The following is a 16,745-nucleotide window of genomic DNA, read 5'->3' as shown; positions in this document are numbered from 1 at the left end:
GAATAGCAACAAGTTTGGCTGAGTTCGCCAACCTTTTCCCTTGTTGTTCTCAAGAGCAGTCACACACAGAGGAGACAGCTAAGTGCGGTAGAGAATGCCGTCTACAGACACGGAGGAGTGTCCTTGCAGGAAACTGACCAACACATTCATATGAGATCTGTTCATTTGTGCTGTTTCCTAGTGAACTAAGCCAGTTGCTACAGATATTCTGATGTCGGTAATGGACCGAGATCATGACTATTTCACAGGATAAAGAAAAACCAAGAAGCTTTTATTTTCAACCTGGTAGTTTTTATAAAACTAAACAAAATAGGAACAGCTTTAGTGGTTTTAGTAAGCAAGTCTGCAAACAACAGTACGTTCGTGTCGTTTACATATAACTGTCAGAATGGACTTAGCTACCACTAGTGACACAAAGACCACCACAGACCCAGACTGGCCTTTAATGTAGGAATCTAGGACCTTATTGCTGTTCTCAAATTTAACCAAAACCCTTCCTGCTGAGTTTCATCGGTGGGCCACTCCAGGTAGGTCTTGGTGTTCATTATCTTCCTCAGCTTACAGAAACGCTGGGGAATTGCCTTTTTCTCAATGGGTTCCAGAAGAATGAGAATGGCGGCATCATTGTTCTCATCAAAGAGGCGAAAATGGGAGAAGTCCAGCTCATACTTGCACCACTCACTCTTCACAAAGTTTTCCGACAGCACAAAGATGGTCTTGTGGCTCTTCTCGATGGAGTCGATGATGTTGTCAATGATCCATTTGCCGGGAACAAAGTCCCGCTTATGCAGACACAGCTTGAAGGGAGGGTTGAAGTGCTCCAGCTCCTGGACCATCAGGTTCTCCACCCAGTAGGAATCGCGCTCACTGTAGGACACAAAGGCATCATAGCAGACGTCCCCGGCGGGGGCTTTCCTGGGCTTCCTCTTGGCCTGGAGCCAGGCCCACATCATTTTCAGGTACCACAGCCCGTGGAAGCGGTGGCACAGGACCCCCGTGAGCACAATCAGCAGGAAGAGGACAGAGCACACGGCGGACACCAGAGCTGCCCGGTGGCATTCAGAGACCGGGAGACGCGTGTCCCGAACCCGCTGGCCGCGCACGTAGAATGGAGAGTCACACAGGTAGTTCTCTGGCCAGTCGGTCAGGATCTGGGCCAGCGCTTGCTGCCCTTGAGTGAAAGACAGGAATTCACAAGAGCAAAGGAAATTGTTACCGCCGGCTTCCAAGGCCTTCAGTGTGTGAAAAGAATCCAGCTGCGCCTTAGAGAAAGTACTTATTGTATTTCTGCTAATTCTCATGACTCGTAACATGGGTAAGAAGGAGGCATCCGGTAGAGTCTTCAACTTATTTCTGGAAATGTAAAGTTCTTTGAGTTGTGGCAAAACCAGGGAAAATGACTCGAGAACGTTATTGCTAATATCTAAAATTTCCAGTGTCCAGGGGATGCAACGGGTTACACTATTTATTCTCGTGTTGGATAAGTTCAAGTATTTCAACTTCTCTGGCCACTGACAAGTTTCAGGCATAGAAACAAAATTATTCTTACTAATATCAAGGTTCATCAGGTTTTTCAGAGTAAGCAACGTTTCTCCGGTTTTTTCTAATGATTTCAAACGGTTTTGCCTTAAAGTTAAGGTTTGCAGGAGGGGCCAGGCGTGCTCACAGGCTGAGTTTCCCAAGTATTCTTCAACCATTAAATTGTCACTGAGATCCAAATATTCTAGTGATTTTAAATGTTGTGAAAGTGAGCAAGGAACCAGGAAAACCTTACTGCTTTCTACTGTGACTCGTTTAACGTCTTCCGTAAGTGAATAGATACTACTCATATCATAAAATGAGTAAAAGTATGGAATATACAACCTCCGTACTGTTAATGTCTCTATCCCACCTATATTTTTAATTTTGTCCATATCGGCTATGTTAAAATCACCCAGCCCATCCAGGGTACAGTCCTCAAACTCGACTTCTAACACTCCAGAAACATAATTCAGCAGTTTCACAACTTCGCTAAAACTTCCATCGGTGATTTTCACTTTTCTAAACGTCCACTTTGTAATCAACGTATTTGTTTCACTGATGGATGCTTTTGAAAAACGGAAAGTGTTCAAATGAGTATCTCTCAGTTCTAAATGTTTCAAGGAACTTGAAAGATCTGCAAAAATCTCCAGCAGGAAAACAGGCTGCTTCATACGAAGAGCCAGGTGACTGATGTTCTGAATTGACTTCAAAGTCTTTGGCTCATACCTCTGGAGATTGGAAGCATCAATCTCAAGTTCCTCGAGAAAAGTGAGCCCAGCAAAATCCTTTTCCTGAAGCTCAGTGAAGCTGTAAATATTTCCTACTTTCAGAATTCGCAAATTCATGAGCTGAGAAAAAAGAGGTGTTTCCCCGAGTGATTTGTAAAGATTTCCCAGTAAGTTTAAGAACTTCAGGGAAGAAAGGGGCCTGAACCAGGAGGATGATAAGTTAGATAAGAGATTATAGGATAAGTCCAAATGTTCAAGACGCCGCAGGGAAAAAAAAGAATCTTCCTCTATTGTGTTAATTCCATTAGACCCCAGGTTCAAAGCCTCGAGGTTCACACAGCCCCGCAGGTCACCGTTGCCAAGGTAGGTGATCTCGTTGTTGTAGAGGTCAAGGCTCCTCACAGCTGCCGTGAGCCCTGAGGGCATGGAGTTTAAAGATCTGGAGCGGCCATCGCAGACACCAGTGGGGTCACAGGACAGAGAAGCAGCCTGATCAGAGGCCTCTTCTTTGGAGAGGTTGGTTACAGCCCCCAACACCCATACTGTCCACAAAACACGTGACATTGTCCAGTGGTCCAACCTACAAATAAAAGAGGTTCAAATGAGCAATTGTGTTTGACAGTTTATCATGATTCCAGTTCCTGAGAAATGTTTTGAAAGGCATAATACCCCCCCACACCCCCCTACACACACAGAGCCACCAGGAAATAACAGAGAGGCCAATGGAATGTATGAATGGGGGTAACAACTGAATTCCCTGACACACCCAGCAATACTAACACAGAGAATCTGCCACTGTACCATGGCTTAAAATCCCAATGCCATCTGGCAGTACAGAGCAGGACTCACTGAGCATGAGCTGAAAGAATAAGTAAATGAATGAATGGAGGAACGAATAAGCAAGCAGGTTAAGAAATGAGCTAGGCTTGGGTGGCTCAGTTAAGCATCCAACTTTTGGCTTTGGCTCGGGTCACGATCTCAGGGTCTTGAGATCAAGCCCTGCATCAGACTCCCTGCTGAGCTTCTCTCCCTCTCCCTCTGTCCTCCTCACCCCCTCACCCCCGCCCCCCCACTTCTGTTCATATTCTCTCTCTCTCTCTAAAATAAATACATCTTTAAAAAAAAGAAGAAGAAATGAGCTAGGCTTAACCATATGGATTTACCATCGCCTACTCCTGCATTTCAAACCTTCTTGTACCTAAACATGCCTCTTCCCTGCCTCGATGCCCCGTATGAATTAGAGATCTCACAGAGCCCAGCCACGGCCCTCAGTGGACAAGTACTCACTGAACGCAGCTCCAGGGGTAGCACACTCTTTCACCAAAAGACAAATGTCCCGTGCTCCTCACGCTTGTCTGGCACTTACTACTGGCAGGCAGGAGGGATGCTGGAAACGCCAGGCAGAGCAAGGTGGTTTGCTGGGCTGAGGGACAATCAGACCACCACAACTTTCTCTTCCTGCAGAGAAGTGCAGAAGCGGTGCCCAGTCTGCATGGGCTGTTTGGAGAATGCAGGGGAAATAACACTCTCCACCACTGCGAGATTCCTTACAACCCTGAATCCAGCACTTTCTCTCTGCCCGCCTTCTGCGCCCTGTGTCCCTCTTTGGCTCAATTCAGCTCTCTCATTCTTTGTGCCTGTCCTTCTTTGTATTTGTTCACTACATAAACTGTACAAAATATTTTAGAAATGTAACCCCAAGAACACTTTTTATGGGTTAAACTAATTTCCCACATTCACAGACTGAGAGAATATCAAGGCCTAGGCTATATGATTTATAGGCACAGAGAATTAAAAGATACATAATGTTAATACATACTTGGTTTGGAAATTTACTAGCTGTTGCTGCCCGATTTTTTATGGCCGCCCCAATGCTTTGCATTGCCTCCTGTCTCTTTCAGCTAAATGGGGCCATACCACGCATGGTTCTTTTGGACGGTCACTTCGCACCTAACAATGTCGCTTGACATCTTCCTACATCCACATAGAGAGACATTTCTGATTCTTTCCCAATCGGTCGCGTGTTTCATAGTATGGCTACACCGCAGCTGGCATTCCCACCAGCACTGGGTGAGAGTGCAACCGCTCTCGAGCTGGCCTCCATGGGGCACGGCCAGTCGTCTTCATTTCAGCGGTTCCGGTAGGGAGGTCGTGTCATCTCACTGTAATCTGAAGTTCATTTCCTGGACTAACAATGAGTCTGAACATTTTCGCATATGATCATGCCTCATATGATCATCTGGAATCCTCCTTTGTAAGGTGTACTGCTTCAGTGTTTGGCCTACTGTTTTCTACTGGGTCGTCACTATTATAATAGTTATTATAAATATTACATTATATGTATTTAATCATTACTTTAACAATGTGTAGCTATAAAGATATATACTCTCAAAATAGAAGATACATGTGTTACAAATACAGGCTTTCCTTAAAGGTACAGTGGGTCCAGTTTCACAACGAAATGACTATCGCAATACAGCGAGTCAAATGATTTTTCTACTTTTCCAGCGCACACACAAGCTATGTTTCTACTACACAGTAGGCTGCTAAATGTGCAATGTTTAAAAAAAAAAAGCGTATACCTTCATTCCAACATGATTTATTGCTAGCGGAGGCTAACCGTCATCCCAGCTGTCGGTGAGTCATCATCACTGATCACGGATCATCATAAAGAATATAATAATCACGGAGAAGTTTGAAATATTTCCAGAATTACCCAAGTGTGACACAGAGACACAAAATGAGCAAGTGCTGTTGGCAGCACGACAGCAACAGACTTGGTGGGTGCAGGACTGCAACATGCCTTCAACTTGTAAAAAAGCAGTAGCTGCCTCGCGCCATGAAACAAGGCATGGCTCTCTCTTCTCCCACTCTGTGCCCTTCCTTGTCACTTTCTATGCGGAATCTTGTGATGAACAGATGTTCTTACGTTTTCTGTTTTGTTTCTTAGTAGTGATTTTTGTGGTCTGTTTAAAAAATCTTTCTTATATTATCATAAAGATAATCTCTTTATTCTTTTTTCTTTTCTTTCTTTCTTTCTTTTATTTGAGAAGAGAGGGCAAGAGCAGGGGACAGGGGAGGGACAGAAGCAGAGGGAGAAGCAGATTCTCCTCTGAGCAAGGAGCCCAATGCGGGGCTCGATCTCAGGACCCCAGGATCATGACCCGAGCCAAAGGCAGACATTCAACTGACTGAGTCACCCAGGTGCCCCTCTTTATTATTCTCTAAAATCTTTATTGCTTTGCGTTTCATTCTCAGGGATTCATATTTGAGGGAGCAGGCAGGATTCATTTTATTTCCAATATGGATATTTAATTGACCCAGTACCATTTTTAAAAAGATCATTTTGGGAAAACTATTAGCAATATTTACCTTTGCCCATAGCCACGTGTCCTCATACGGGTGAGGGTGTTTCAGTGCTCTCAATTCTGATCCAGTGTCTATTTGTCTTATCCTTGCACTAGTAACACTGTATTAAACATATAACATATCTTAATATTCTGAGGGTAAGTCGTACCTGCTTGTTGCTCTTCTTCAAGTGAGACCTGGTTCATCTTGGCCCTTTGCATATTCTTATAAATTGCAGAATCAGCTTTTTTTCCTTAAGATTTTATTTATTTATTTTAAGAGAGAAAGCGCGAGCGAGGGAAGGGGCAGAGGCAGAGGGAGAGAGAGAATCTCAAGCAGACTCAAGCTGAGCGTGGAGACCAACCTGGGGCACTCGATCTCAGGACTGTGAGATCACGACCTGAGCCAAAATCGCGTCACTTAACCAGCTGAGCCACCCAGGCGTCCCAGCTTATCAGTTTCAAAAACAAAACTTGTTCCTTTAATTGGCAATACCATGAATCTGTAGATCAACCTGAGAATTACTGACATCATTACAACACTTAATCTTCCAATATAGGAGCAGGATACATTTTTCCATTTATTTGGGTTTTCTTTATCACAAAAATATCTCATGGTTTTCTGCATAGAGGTCTTGAGTGTATTTTATGAGATTTATTCCTAGGTATTTGATATTTTCAAAGCTTTGAAAATATTATGTACTTCTGTGTAGTATATGAGTATATATATATATACATATATATATATATATATCAATTAAATTTTATGTGTTTACCATCCTTTAAGCAACCTTGTTAAATTGATTTAGTAATTCCACAGTTTGTAGATTATTTTTATTTTCTATGTACACAGTCATATCAGCCAGAAGTAATGGGCTTTTTTCTTTTTTCCAATCTGCATACTTTTATTTTGTTTTCTTGATTACTGAACGTTGCATTTTATCAGATTCTTTTTTGTCTTCCTGTATCTATTGAGATGATAACATGAATTTCCTCCTTCACCCTGCTAATACTGGCAATTACATTAATCAATTTAGTGTTGAGACAATGTTGCAGTTTTAGAATAAACCCAAGTTAGTCTGGATATATTATTATTTTTATATTTTACTGGATATATTTATTTACTAATATTTTCTTTAGAATTTTTGCATCTATATTCAGAGTAAAATAGCCCTATACATTTCCTTTCCTTTCCTTGGGTAGAATTCACCAATGCCACCTTCGGAGCCTGTAGGTTTTGTTGTTATTATCTATTATCTATACATTTATCTTGATTTTGTAAAATACATTAAATATACTTAACAGCTATGGAACTATTCAGGTTTTCTTTTTCTTCATCTGTCAGCTTTTGGTAAATTGTGTTTTTCAAGGGATTTATCGTTTTCTTTTAAATTTTCAAATTTATTGACACAGTTACTTAGAACATCCTCCTTCTATTTTAATGTCCTGTCTTATTCCTTAGATGGAGTTCTTTGTGCCTTTTTTGATTGTCTTGGACTGTGAGTGGTTTATCATTTTTTACTAGCATTTTCAAAAACCAGCTTCTCATTTCATAGATCCTCTATTTCTTTTCTATTTCACTAATTTCTATTCTTCCTTCTGCTTCCTCTAGACTTATTTCATTGTTCTTATTCTAATTTCTTAAGGTAGATGCTTGCTCATTAATCTTCTGCCATTCTTCATTTCTAATATATTCATTTAAGGTCAGACATTTTCATCTATGCATGAGTTTAGCTCTATTTTCCAGGCCTTCTTTCTCTTCCATTCTTGCCATATTTTGCCTCTTCAAGTCTCAGTCTCAATATTTTCTTCTGATCTACTTTCTAGTTTATTCTTCTCTCTTCAGCTGTGTTTATTGTACTGTTAGATCCATCCCCGGCTTTTAAATTTTGCGGTTATTGCCATTTTTCATCTATTTCATCTACTTCAACTGACAGTTAAACAGATGGTTCTTTGGTTCTTTTCCCCAAAAGAACTATGTCATTTTTTATAGTTTCCAGTACTCTGCCAAAATTTTCAGTCTCGTTCTTCATCACCTTGAACACAGTAAGCCCCGTCTGATAGGCTGCGCGACACTCTGACAGCCTTGAAGCACAGGGAGTTTAAGGTTAAGGTCCGAGGCAATCATGGATGGAAAGGTAAAGCTGACCCAGGGGAAACCGAGCCCCTAGGGAGATTGTAGCACAGCTCTGATTTATCTGGATGGCTCAGACAATCTCAGTCTCTGCAAATGGATTAAGACGATTTCTGGAATGCTAGTGCTCATAGGTACCTGCAGAAGCAAAGGGAAATTTTCTCTAGGCGAGAATAATATTATCCGAGGCCTCAAACGTCTTCCTACAGACAGTTTTTCGAAATGAATGTCCAGTACACCATAAAAAACAACCAGGTACCACAGGAAGCAAGATAATGAGTATGAAAAGAGCAGAAACAGCAGGCAATGGAAACTAACCCATGAAGACTATAGATCCAGTATTGTCCCCACCTCTAAAACTGACAGGGGTAGATGAGATGAGATTACTATTTGGTACTATAGTAGCCCATTGTCTTTCTGCTGAATCAGTTATTGAAAAAAATCATCTTAGTATGACTGTACTGGGCAACCAAAATTTACTTGTCATTTCCCTTTTGTAATAAACAGCACCCATCTCAAGAAATCTAAACCCCTTTTCAGCTAAGATTTAAAGGTCAAATACATGTATTTTTTAAATTTTTTCCTAGCCTTTTGTCTTTAAACTATAAAATTCGTAAAAGCAGGGATCTTGGGCTATTTCATACAAATATTATATGGAACCTATTACACAGTGACTTTTCAACAAATGGTAATTATTGGTGATGCCAAAACTACCACTAACAACTTGACACTGAAGATGAGAGTCACATCTCTCTCCTCCCACTTCCCCTCTACATTACAGAGTGGGGCAGAGAGCTCCGCGGAGTAAGACACTAAAAAAAGGGAAGAGCAGTGGCTACAGTTAGACTGAGTGGAATCCTATCTAATGAGGGTTGTGGGTCTGGACAAAGCATAAAATCATCTGCTTAAAGAATTTAGAAAATTGGTAGAGCGGTAAGGCATTACTGGCCCAAGACCCAGGAAAAGATGGCAGTCTGACAAGTAAGCCTGGCATGAGACGCAACTTTGGCTGTGCACATCTGCTGATCCAGAACTGAGAGGAAGTTGAAGTCCCGTGACCCCCAGTGAAACCACGACCAGATACCCGCATCAGGGCTACGGCTGTAATGGTTGGGTGAAGCCAGAGTAGAGAAGAGACGCAGGGCCCAATGCATGGTTGTGACCCGAATGTGTGCTCTCCATGAAGCCACAGGAGGGAAAAGGCCACCCCTAATGTGAACAGGGATCTAAAAAATCTCTGCCATCTGGCCGGAGCTGAAAGCCAGCCTACTAGAAATCTCCTGTAAGAAATCAGAACTCCAGGCCTGCCTTTATGCTGGTGTGGATCCAAATACTAAAAGACAGAATAAAAATTTTTTCGAATTGGAAAAAAAAATTAGTTGCCAAATTATAAATACATATTGAATCCCCAGCAAAAAAAGAATAAAAATTCCTCAACTCGCCTGAAAACAATGTAATGAAATTCTCAAAGGGCAGGGAAGACACACCTGCCAGTCTAGACGTCAAGACCCATTTAAATGATTGTTCGAGAGTAAAGGTGAGATAGACATTTTCAGACACTCAAAAGCAAAAAAAGAATTTTTATCCATAGTCCATCATTGAAAGAAGTACCCCAAAACATAAGTTCTTCTGCAATTTGGAAAATAAACCTGGTAAGAGTAGGCAGCAATAAGCAACAACTGCATTTTTTTAAATTTAATAATTGGTAAGAAAGAAGACAGCATTCAAAGACTCAGGCATGGCTTTTTGGTATGAGGGAAAAGTAATATAAATTTTAAATGCTATTGTGGGAGAAAATATAATTTTGAAAAGCAAGCCTCTTATTTATAAAGAGTAAATACAACTTACATTTATTAGGAGAGCTTTATAAGAAGGTCACACCCACAATTCCGTTTAACCATAAATCATCCTCAATCATGAAAATCAAAATAAGATATTTAACCAACCAAGCCAAATTCTTAAACAATGCAAAAAATTAACTGATAGCTTAAAAACTGACAAAACATGCTGTAAACTTTAGCAATTTTCATAAAATGAGTGCATTGTAAGAAGTTTAAAGATGCAAATATTCTCTGCTTAGAACAGGAAGAAACTTAAAATACCGGTGAATAAGTCATTTTCAAGTAGGATGTTTGCCATTACATTTTTTGGTCTCTGCTTTCAAGTCAGGCCCCATTTCCTTTTTTTGGTCTCTGCTTTCAAGTCAGGCCACCCTGTCTACCAGTTACTTTTTGGTAAAGATCTGAGCTAGTTACAGTGCAGACAAGACCTTCTGCAAGATTAGCGTCATCTCAGCCAGCTGAGCTGTTTACACCTGATCAATCAATTCCCCCCGCCCCCAAAAAACAGTAAAAAACACTATTCTGGCTTGCATCCAAGTTCTAAACGCAAGTTCTCATTTATAGAAGCCTGAGAAGTTAGAAGGGGAACTTCAGGGCATTCTTATTTAAAGAACTCACCTAAGCTTAAATGCTCTAAGTTATTTTTCTCATCAGAGACATAACTCAGGTATTTTAAGGATGGAGGAACACGCAGGGGGCGTGAAGCTCAGCCCCGCGCAGAGGCCGCGCTTGGGGTTAGGGTGCGAGGGTCCTGGGCGGACCCCGAGTCCCGACCCTTTCCCACTTGTCACAGCGACGGATATCCAGCTTGCGGTGTTTGGTCCCGCGGTAACCAAGAAGTGCCGACACACCCCCAGCGGGACGCACGCCTGCCACCTGAAAGCCCTTACCCGACCGTCGTCGCCCCCGCCCGGAGAGAAGGGTGGCGCGCAGACCCGGGGCCGCGAGAGCGTCGGGGCCTCATGCCCCCCCCCCCCCGCGCCTGCCAGCCTCGGGCCCCGCGCGCAGGCGAGAGGGAAGCGGGGATCCCTGGCGGACGGCTGCGGGGGGAACGGGGGAAGCCTTGGGGCGCGGCGGCGAGAACGGCCCGACGTACCTGGGAGATGACCGAGCCGCCGTCGGGCCGCGCCTCCTCGCCGCCTCCGGACGCGACGCGCCCGTCCGAGGCTGGCAGCGAAAGGAAAAGTGCGCGGAGCGGATGTCCCTCCTCGCCGGCTGCGGGGACCGCCCGTCTGCTGAGCGCGCCGCCGCGCAGGGGAGGCGAGGTCCGAGCTCGGGGCGCACGCCGGCCGCTGTGGCCCCGCGGCGCCGCCGCCGCCGCCGCCGCCGCCTTGGCCCCGGGCTGCGTCAGGTGACCTTGACGGAGGTGGCGGCCGGCTGCAGGCCGCCCGGGTCCGAGGAGGGCGCTGGGGCTGCTGGAGGTCAGGAGCCGAGAAAAGAGAACCGAGATTGCAAGCGGCCCCCATGGGTAGATTCCCGAAGCACAGAGGAAGATTTCACAATCAGAGGCCAGTTACCCAACCGGTATTTTCTTGAAGGTCTGGCATTCAAAGCCTCACGTACACCGAAACGCGGTCTTCAAATTCCCCTTCTCCGTTCCTCTCCATCCTCGGGAGCTCGGATTCACACTTCTCACCCCGCCCCGCTTCAAGACTTAATCACGGGCGGGCTGTCTCCAGGGTCCGCTCCCACCAGCATGGCTATGCTCTCCTATATTAAAATAGCTTACCAGTCACTATCCAGACCAACGGAGCAGAAGCTTGCCTGAGGAGCAGGTAAGGACATTTTTGTCCAATCCTGGGGCAGTCCCTGGTGGTTCGGGGACTGGAGCACCGATGTGGCACCCCTACTCTGACCATGAAAGCTGGGCGGCTCCCGCTTATCTCTAAGATTTTGAATCCAAATCCTAACCTTGCTCCGTTCCATCCCTGCCTCTCAAAGTAATTCCAAAAACAGTCTTAGATTGGCTTTTTTCATTGCCACAGAAACTAGTGAAGAATGTTTATAAAGGAAACAAACTACCTTTTAAAAATTAAGCTGCCTTAATAATATCCATACAGTACATTTTATATTCATAATTAATTTGATCTTCACAAATTAAGGCTGAGAAAGAATTTTTGCTTCTCTTTCACACAGGAGGAAATGCCATGCAAATTGTGGCCGGACTGAGATTTGAAATGAGAATGGTACCCTAAATCCAGGGTTCTTTCTCTTGCCCTGTCCCACATCCCTAATCCTCATGAAAGTTTCCAATATCAGGCAAACTTAATGGGCATGAATGTGAACTTGAGAGGGTGGAGTCCGGTTTTCTATACAGGTTACTGACTATGTGGATATTTCTCTCTATCCCTAATGATCCAGGCTCTGCGGTTCCCTGAAAAGACTTTCTTCTTACTGCAAAATCCCCACCTCTCTTCCTCATGAGTTCTCAATTGTGTACCTAAGAAAACTTCTTTCTAGTATTTTCCCCTGAATCTAAAAAGCTCTGTTCTTTCTCTACATGTCTTTAGTTGAGCTGCCTAGATTGATGTTATGGCTTTGTAATCCCAAAGCCAATTAGAATGTTCTGGCAAAGTCAGGTAGAAATCATTTATTTACCCACAAGTTATTACCAGTGTCATCTATGTACAATATTCATAAATGTTTTCAAAGCACTTTCAAATATATCTTTTCATCTGAATCTGATAATAACACATGAAATAAATTGTTCTGTTATTATTACACCTTCAGCTCAAGTGACTGGAGAATTTGTCTCAAGTCTCATGGCTCACAGCTAGGTGCAAACCCAGATTAGACTCCAAGACTCCTTAGTCTGCTTTTTGTTTGGCATAAGACCTCCTACAACTCACTACAGAACTTATTTTCAAGGTTAGAAAATGAGCACAGAGTATGAAAAGTTGTTTGGGAAAGGATAACTCATGGTAGACATTTATGTTTTTGACCATCTGACTGAAATTTAGAAATTCTAAAATGAAGTTATCAAAATTCAGAGTCTGTGTCTTTTTCCTATAAAGTGCCTTATAAATAGTTAAATAAAATAATAAGAAATACATCCGTCAAAAATCACTTAATGAAAATCTAATATAATCCCTGCATTATTTTACACGCCTTTGTAAACACAAATGCCCATTCTTCTAAATTTTTCTATTCTGAAAAGATTTCACTAACATCTGTGATTTCTGAGGAATGTTGTTAATACTGCCTGTGCGAAATAAAGAGTAAAATTCTAAATCAACATGGAACGAAGTTTTGAAAACCAAGAATATTTCACTGTACGAATATTTCCATTTTAAAAACTAGAATTATTCTTCAACTCAAACACTTCCTGTTGGGGGATGGCCTTTTTCTCAATGGGTTCCAGAAGAATGAGAATGGCGGCATCATTGTTCTCATCAAAGAGGCGAAAATGGGAGAAGTCCAGCTCATACTTGCACCACTCGCTCTTCACAAAGTTTTCCGACAGCACAAAGATGGTCTTGTGGCTCTTCTCGATGGAGTCGATGATGTTGTCAATGATCCATTTGCCGGGAACAAAGTCCCGCTTATGCAGACACAGCTTGAAGGGAGGGTTGAAGTGCTCCAGCTCCTGGACCATCAGGTTCTCCACCCAGTAGGAATCGCGCTCACTGTAGGACACAAAGGCATCATAGCAGATGTCCCCGGCGGGGGCTTTCCTGGGCTTCCTCTTGGCCTGGAGCCAGGCCCACATCATTTTCAGGTACCACAGCCCGTGGAAGCGGTGGCACAGGACCCCCGTGAGCACAATCAGCAGGAAGAGGACAGAGCACACGGCGGACAGCAGAGCTGCCCGGTGGCATTCGGAGACGGGGAGACGCGTGTCCCGAACCCGCTGGCCGCGCACGTAGAATGGAGAGTCACACAGGTCCATCAGGATCTAAGCATGTAGGGGTATCTCAGTGTGGTGTTTTCCCCAGTTTTATCGAGGTATAATTCACTTATATCATTGTATTAAATGTTTATATAGCATGATGATTTGATAAAAGTATGTATTATGAAATGATTACTACTCCAAATGTAGTTACTATCCATCACCTCACATAGTTATAATTTTTTTCTTATGATGAGAACTTTCAAGATCTACTCTCTTAGCAACTTTCAAGTATGCAATACAGTATTTACTAACTATAGTCATCATGCTGTACATGACATCCCTAGAACTTACTCATTAACTGACTAAAATTAAAGACCGACAATACCAAGTGTTAGTAAGGATGTACAACAAATGAAACTCTCATACGTTGCTGGTGGGAATGCAAAATGGCACACCCACTTTGGGAAAGTTTGACAGCGTCTTTTAAAATTAAACATACACTTAATTTGTGACCCAGCAATCCTCTTCCTAGGTATTTACTCTCTAAATATTACAACATAAGGCCACACGAAGTCACGTACTATATTCAAAGCTAGAAACAATCCTAATATCTATCTACTGGTGAACAGATTTAAAAAATTGTTGCTTATCTATACAAGAGAATACCCGTGAGCAATGGAAAGGAAGAACTGATACATGCAAAAACAGGGGTGGGTCTCAGAAGCATGAGGCCGAGGGAAGGCAGTCAGACCCAAAGAGATGCTAGAGAGTGTATTTATATGAAATGCTGCACAAAGCAGAACTATGACAAAAGGTCATCCAGGAGAAGCCAGGGAGCCAGGTGGCAGGAGGGGACTGGCTGCAAAGACACATCCAAGAACTTTGGGAATGCTCGAAATGTTCTGCATCACGATCGTGGTGGTGGTGACACACTGCATGTTTTGCCAATGCTCATCGAATTGTATTTTTAGATTGATAAACTTTATTCTACATAAATTATCTCAGTAACTGACTTCCAAGGATCCTTTTTTTTTTTTCTCCTAGAGCAAAGGATAGACATATCAGGCCTTCAAAACAGAGATGCTGGCTTTTTGCTAGCCCTTTGAGAGAAGGAAGAGAAAACATCTAATTTCTCTAGCAAGTCATAGAATAAATATACTCACTTATCAAAACATCTCCCTTTTCCTTTCGCCACCAAAAGAGCTCTAAGATATTTATTGATGGAAAGAAAATTAAGTTTCTTAACTCAGAAACTCCAAATGACTTAGAAACATAATATCATAAAACCTTTTAATATTGTATTCAGATAGTTTTACCCCTTATGTAATGCTCATTTTCAGCTTGCCATCTTCCTAATATCACTCCATGCCTATTCAGAGCAATTCACCACCCAACGTCCACAAAATCTATTCAAGGACTAAACTCATCATCCTGTAATGATTCCCAGAAAATAAGATATTCTTGGCAGAATAATTTCAATGTTCATTCTGGAAGAAAGGAGGGATGGGAGGGAGGGAAGGAGAGAGGGAAGATAGATTAACAAAAACCTCTTCAAATAAAATTGACTGTTTCATGTGTTGCCCCAAATGACCCGTCTACATTGATTTCAGGCTTCTTGGTATATATCTCAGGATTAGAAGAATCAATGTTAAGTTAACTCAAAACAGAAAGTCCGTAAAAGTCCTGTCTTTTCTTTAATGTAGAGAGTTTGTAAATATTTCAGGAACTATTTGGGAAATGGAAGAAGAAAGAGAGAAAGAGACTTTCCCTCCAAGTTCTTTGGTGGGCCGTCCCAGAAGCAAAGGACCAAACCATGAGGATAATACACGAGGTAAGTTGTTATAGGATAGGGCCAAACACACAAGACTATCAAAGACAAGCTAAATGATTTTAATCTATTGCAAGAATTCCAATAGGCAATAGAAAAGGAGACTCCAAATTTACACACGTGCGCTGAATGTAGCTGGATGTCCATTTCATGAGGGCGTGGATGTTATCTTCCCTTTACAGTGAAGCATCTCCAGCCCCTACAAGAAAGCAGGCACTAATCGACTACTGGTTGTTGAGTGGTGAATTGACATACCTTTCCAGAACATCAGTTAGGTCTGGAGAAATGGAGTAGAAACACCTCAAGTGGCCATTGCAGACACACAGTGGGACTTCAAGGGAGAGAAGTCTGACCAGTGGCTCCTTGCCCTGAGTTCCTAACCATGCCACACAACAGCTGACCTCTTTTAAAGATGGGAATGAAGAAATATAGTGCTTGATTTCCAAACATATAGTTAAAGAAAACGATGAGTGAACAACTGGTATTACTTTGCTATCAGTAAGGATTGTAGGGTCTCAATGGGCAGGTAGGGTATGAAAAGAAGGTAGGATTTTTGTCAAGTTCCAACTTCTTTGAAACTCCTTGGAAAATATATTGACATCATATATATATCATAACTGCTAAATCTGACCACGTTGTGTGGCAGGCTGGGTGGGGGGTGCTGACTTCTATGTGGATGGAAAAAGTGAAGTCATGATATGACTCGATCCCAGGGATGTGAGCTATGTGACCACTGCCTTCTTAGGTTCAGTCCTGTTACCAAGTATATCTGTGGTTCAAAACTACAATGAGATATCACCTCACACTTGTCAGGACGACTATTATCAAAAAGACAAGAAATAACAAATGTTGGCGAGCATATGGAGGAAAGGGAGCCCTCGTGCATTGTCAGTGGGATTGTAAGTTGGTGCAGTCACTGTGGTGCTGCAAATAGTATGGAGGTTCCTCAAAAAACCAAAAATTGAAATACCATATGTTTCAGCAATTCCACTACTGAGTATCTGTCCAAAGAAAATGAAAACACTAATTCAAAAAAATATATACTCCCTATGTTCATTGCAGTATCATTTACAGTAGCCAAGTCATGGAAATCTTCTAAGTGCCCAACAATGGGTGAATCGATAAAGATGTGGTATCTATATATATAATGGCATACTACTCAGCCATAAAAAAGAACGAAATCTTGCCATTTGTGACAACATGGATGGAACTTAAGGATATTATGCTAAGTGAAAGAAGTCGGGCAGAGAAAGACAAATACCGCATGGTTTCACTTATATGTGGAATCCAAAAAGCAAAACAAACAAACAAACAAAACAAAACAAAATCCAAACTCATAGATATAGAGAACAGATTGGCAATTGCCAGAGGGGAGGGAGGATTGGAGGCAGGATTGAAATGGATTAAGTAGTACAAACTTCCAGCAATAAAAAAAATAAACCATGAGGGTATAATGTACAGCATGGGGAATATAGTCAATAATATTATAGTAACTTCGTAAGGTGATTTTCCGT

The 16,745-nt window shown here is 42.4% G+C and overlaps 2 protein-coding genes across 2 annotated transcripts; both read right to left on the bottom strand.

Annotated features, from left to right (window-relative positions):
- Positions 1–250: 250 nt before the first annotated feature.
- TLR2 (toll like receptor 2) lies at positions 251–10,871 on the bottom strand. The gene is made up of 2 exons (XM_045798784.2): positions 10,668–10,871; positions 251–2,829 (listed from the first exon to the last, which is right to left on the bottom strand). Exon 2 carries the CDS (start codon positions 2,811–2,813, stop codon positions 456–458), a length of 2,358 nt encoding a protein of 785 aa, XP_045654740.2. The 5' UTR covers positions 2,814–2,829; positions 10,668–10,871; the 3' UTR covers positions 251–455.
- Positions 10,872–12,592: 1,721 nt separating this feature from the next.
- Positions 12,593–13,910, bottom strand: LOC123793050 (toll-like receptor 2). The gene has a single exon (XM_045798613.2). It carries the CDS (start codon positions 13,458–13,460, stop codon positions 12,861–12,863), a length of 600 nt encoding a protein of 199 aa, XP_045654569.2. The 5' UTR covers positions 13,461–13,910; the 3' UTR covers positions 12,593–12,860.
- Positions 13,911–16,745: the final 2,835 nt, after the last annotated feature.

The sequence above is a fragment of the Ursus americanus genome, chromosome 13, assembly GCF_024610735.1.
Source record: "Ursus americanus isolate L20-20 chromosome 13, mUrsAme1.1.p, whole genome shotgun sequence".
In the NCBI taxonomy this organism is placed as follows: Eukaryota; Metazoa; Chordata; class Mammalia; order Carnivora; family Ursidae; genus Ursus; species Ursus americanus.
This window is presented reverse-complemented; position numbering and strand designations above follow the sequence as displayed.

Coding starts and splice junctions, on each gene's coding strand:
- TLR2 (XM_045798784.2), bottom strand. CDS start 2,813: ATGTCACGTGTTTTGTGGACAGTATGGGTGTTGGGGGCTGTAACCAAC.
- LOC123793050 (XM_045798613.2), bottom strand. CDS start 13,460: ATGGACCTGTGTGACTCTCCATTCTACGTGCGCGGCCAGCGGGTTCGG.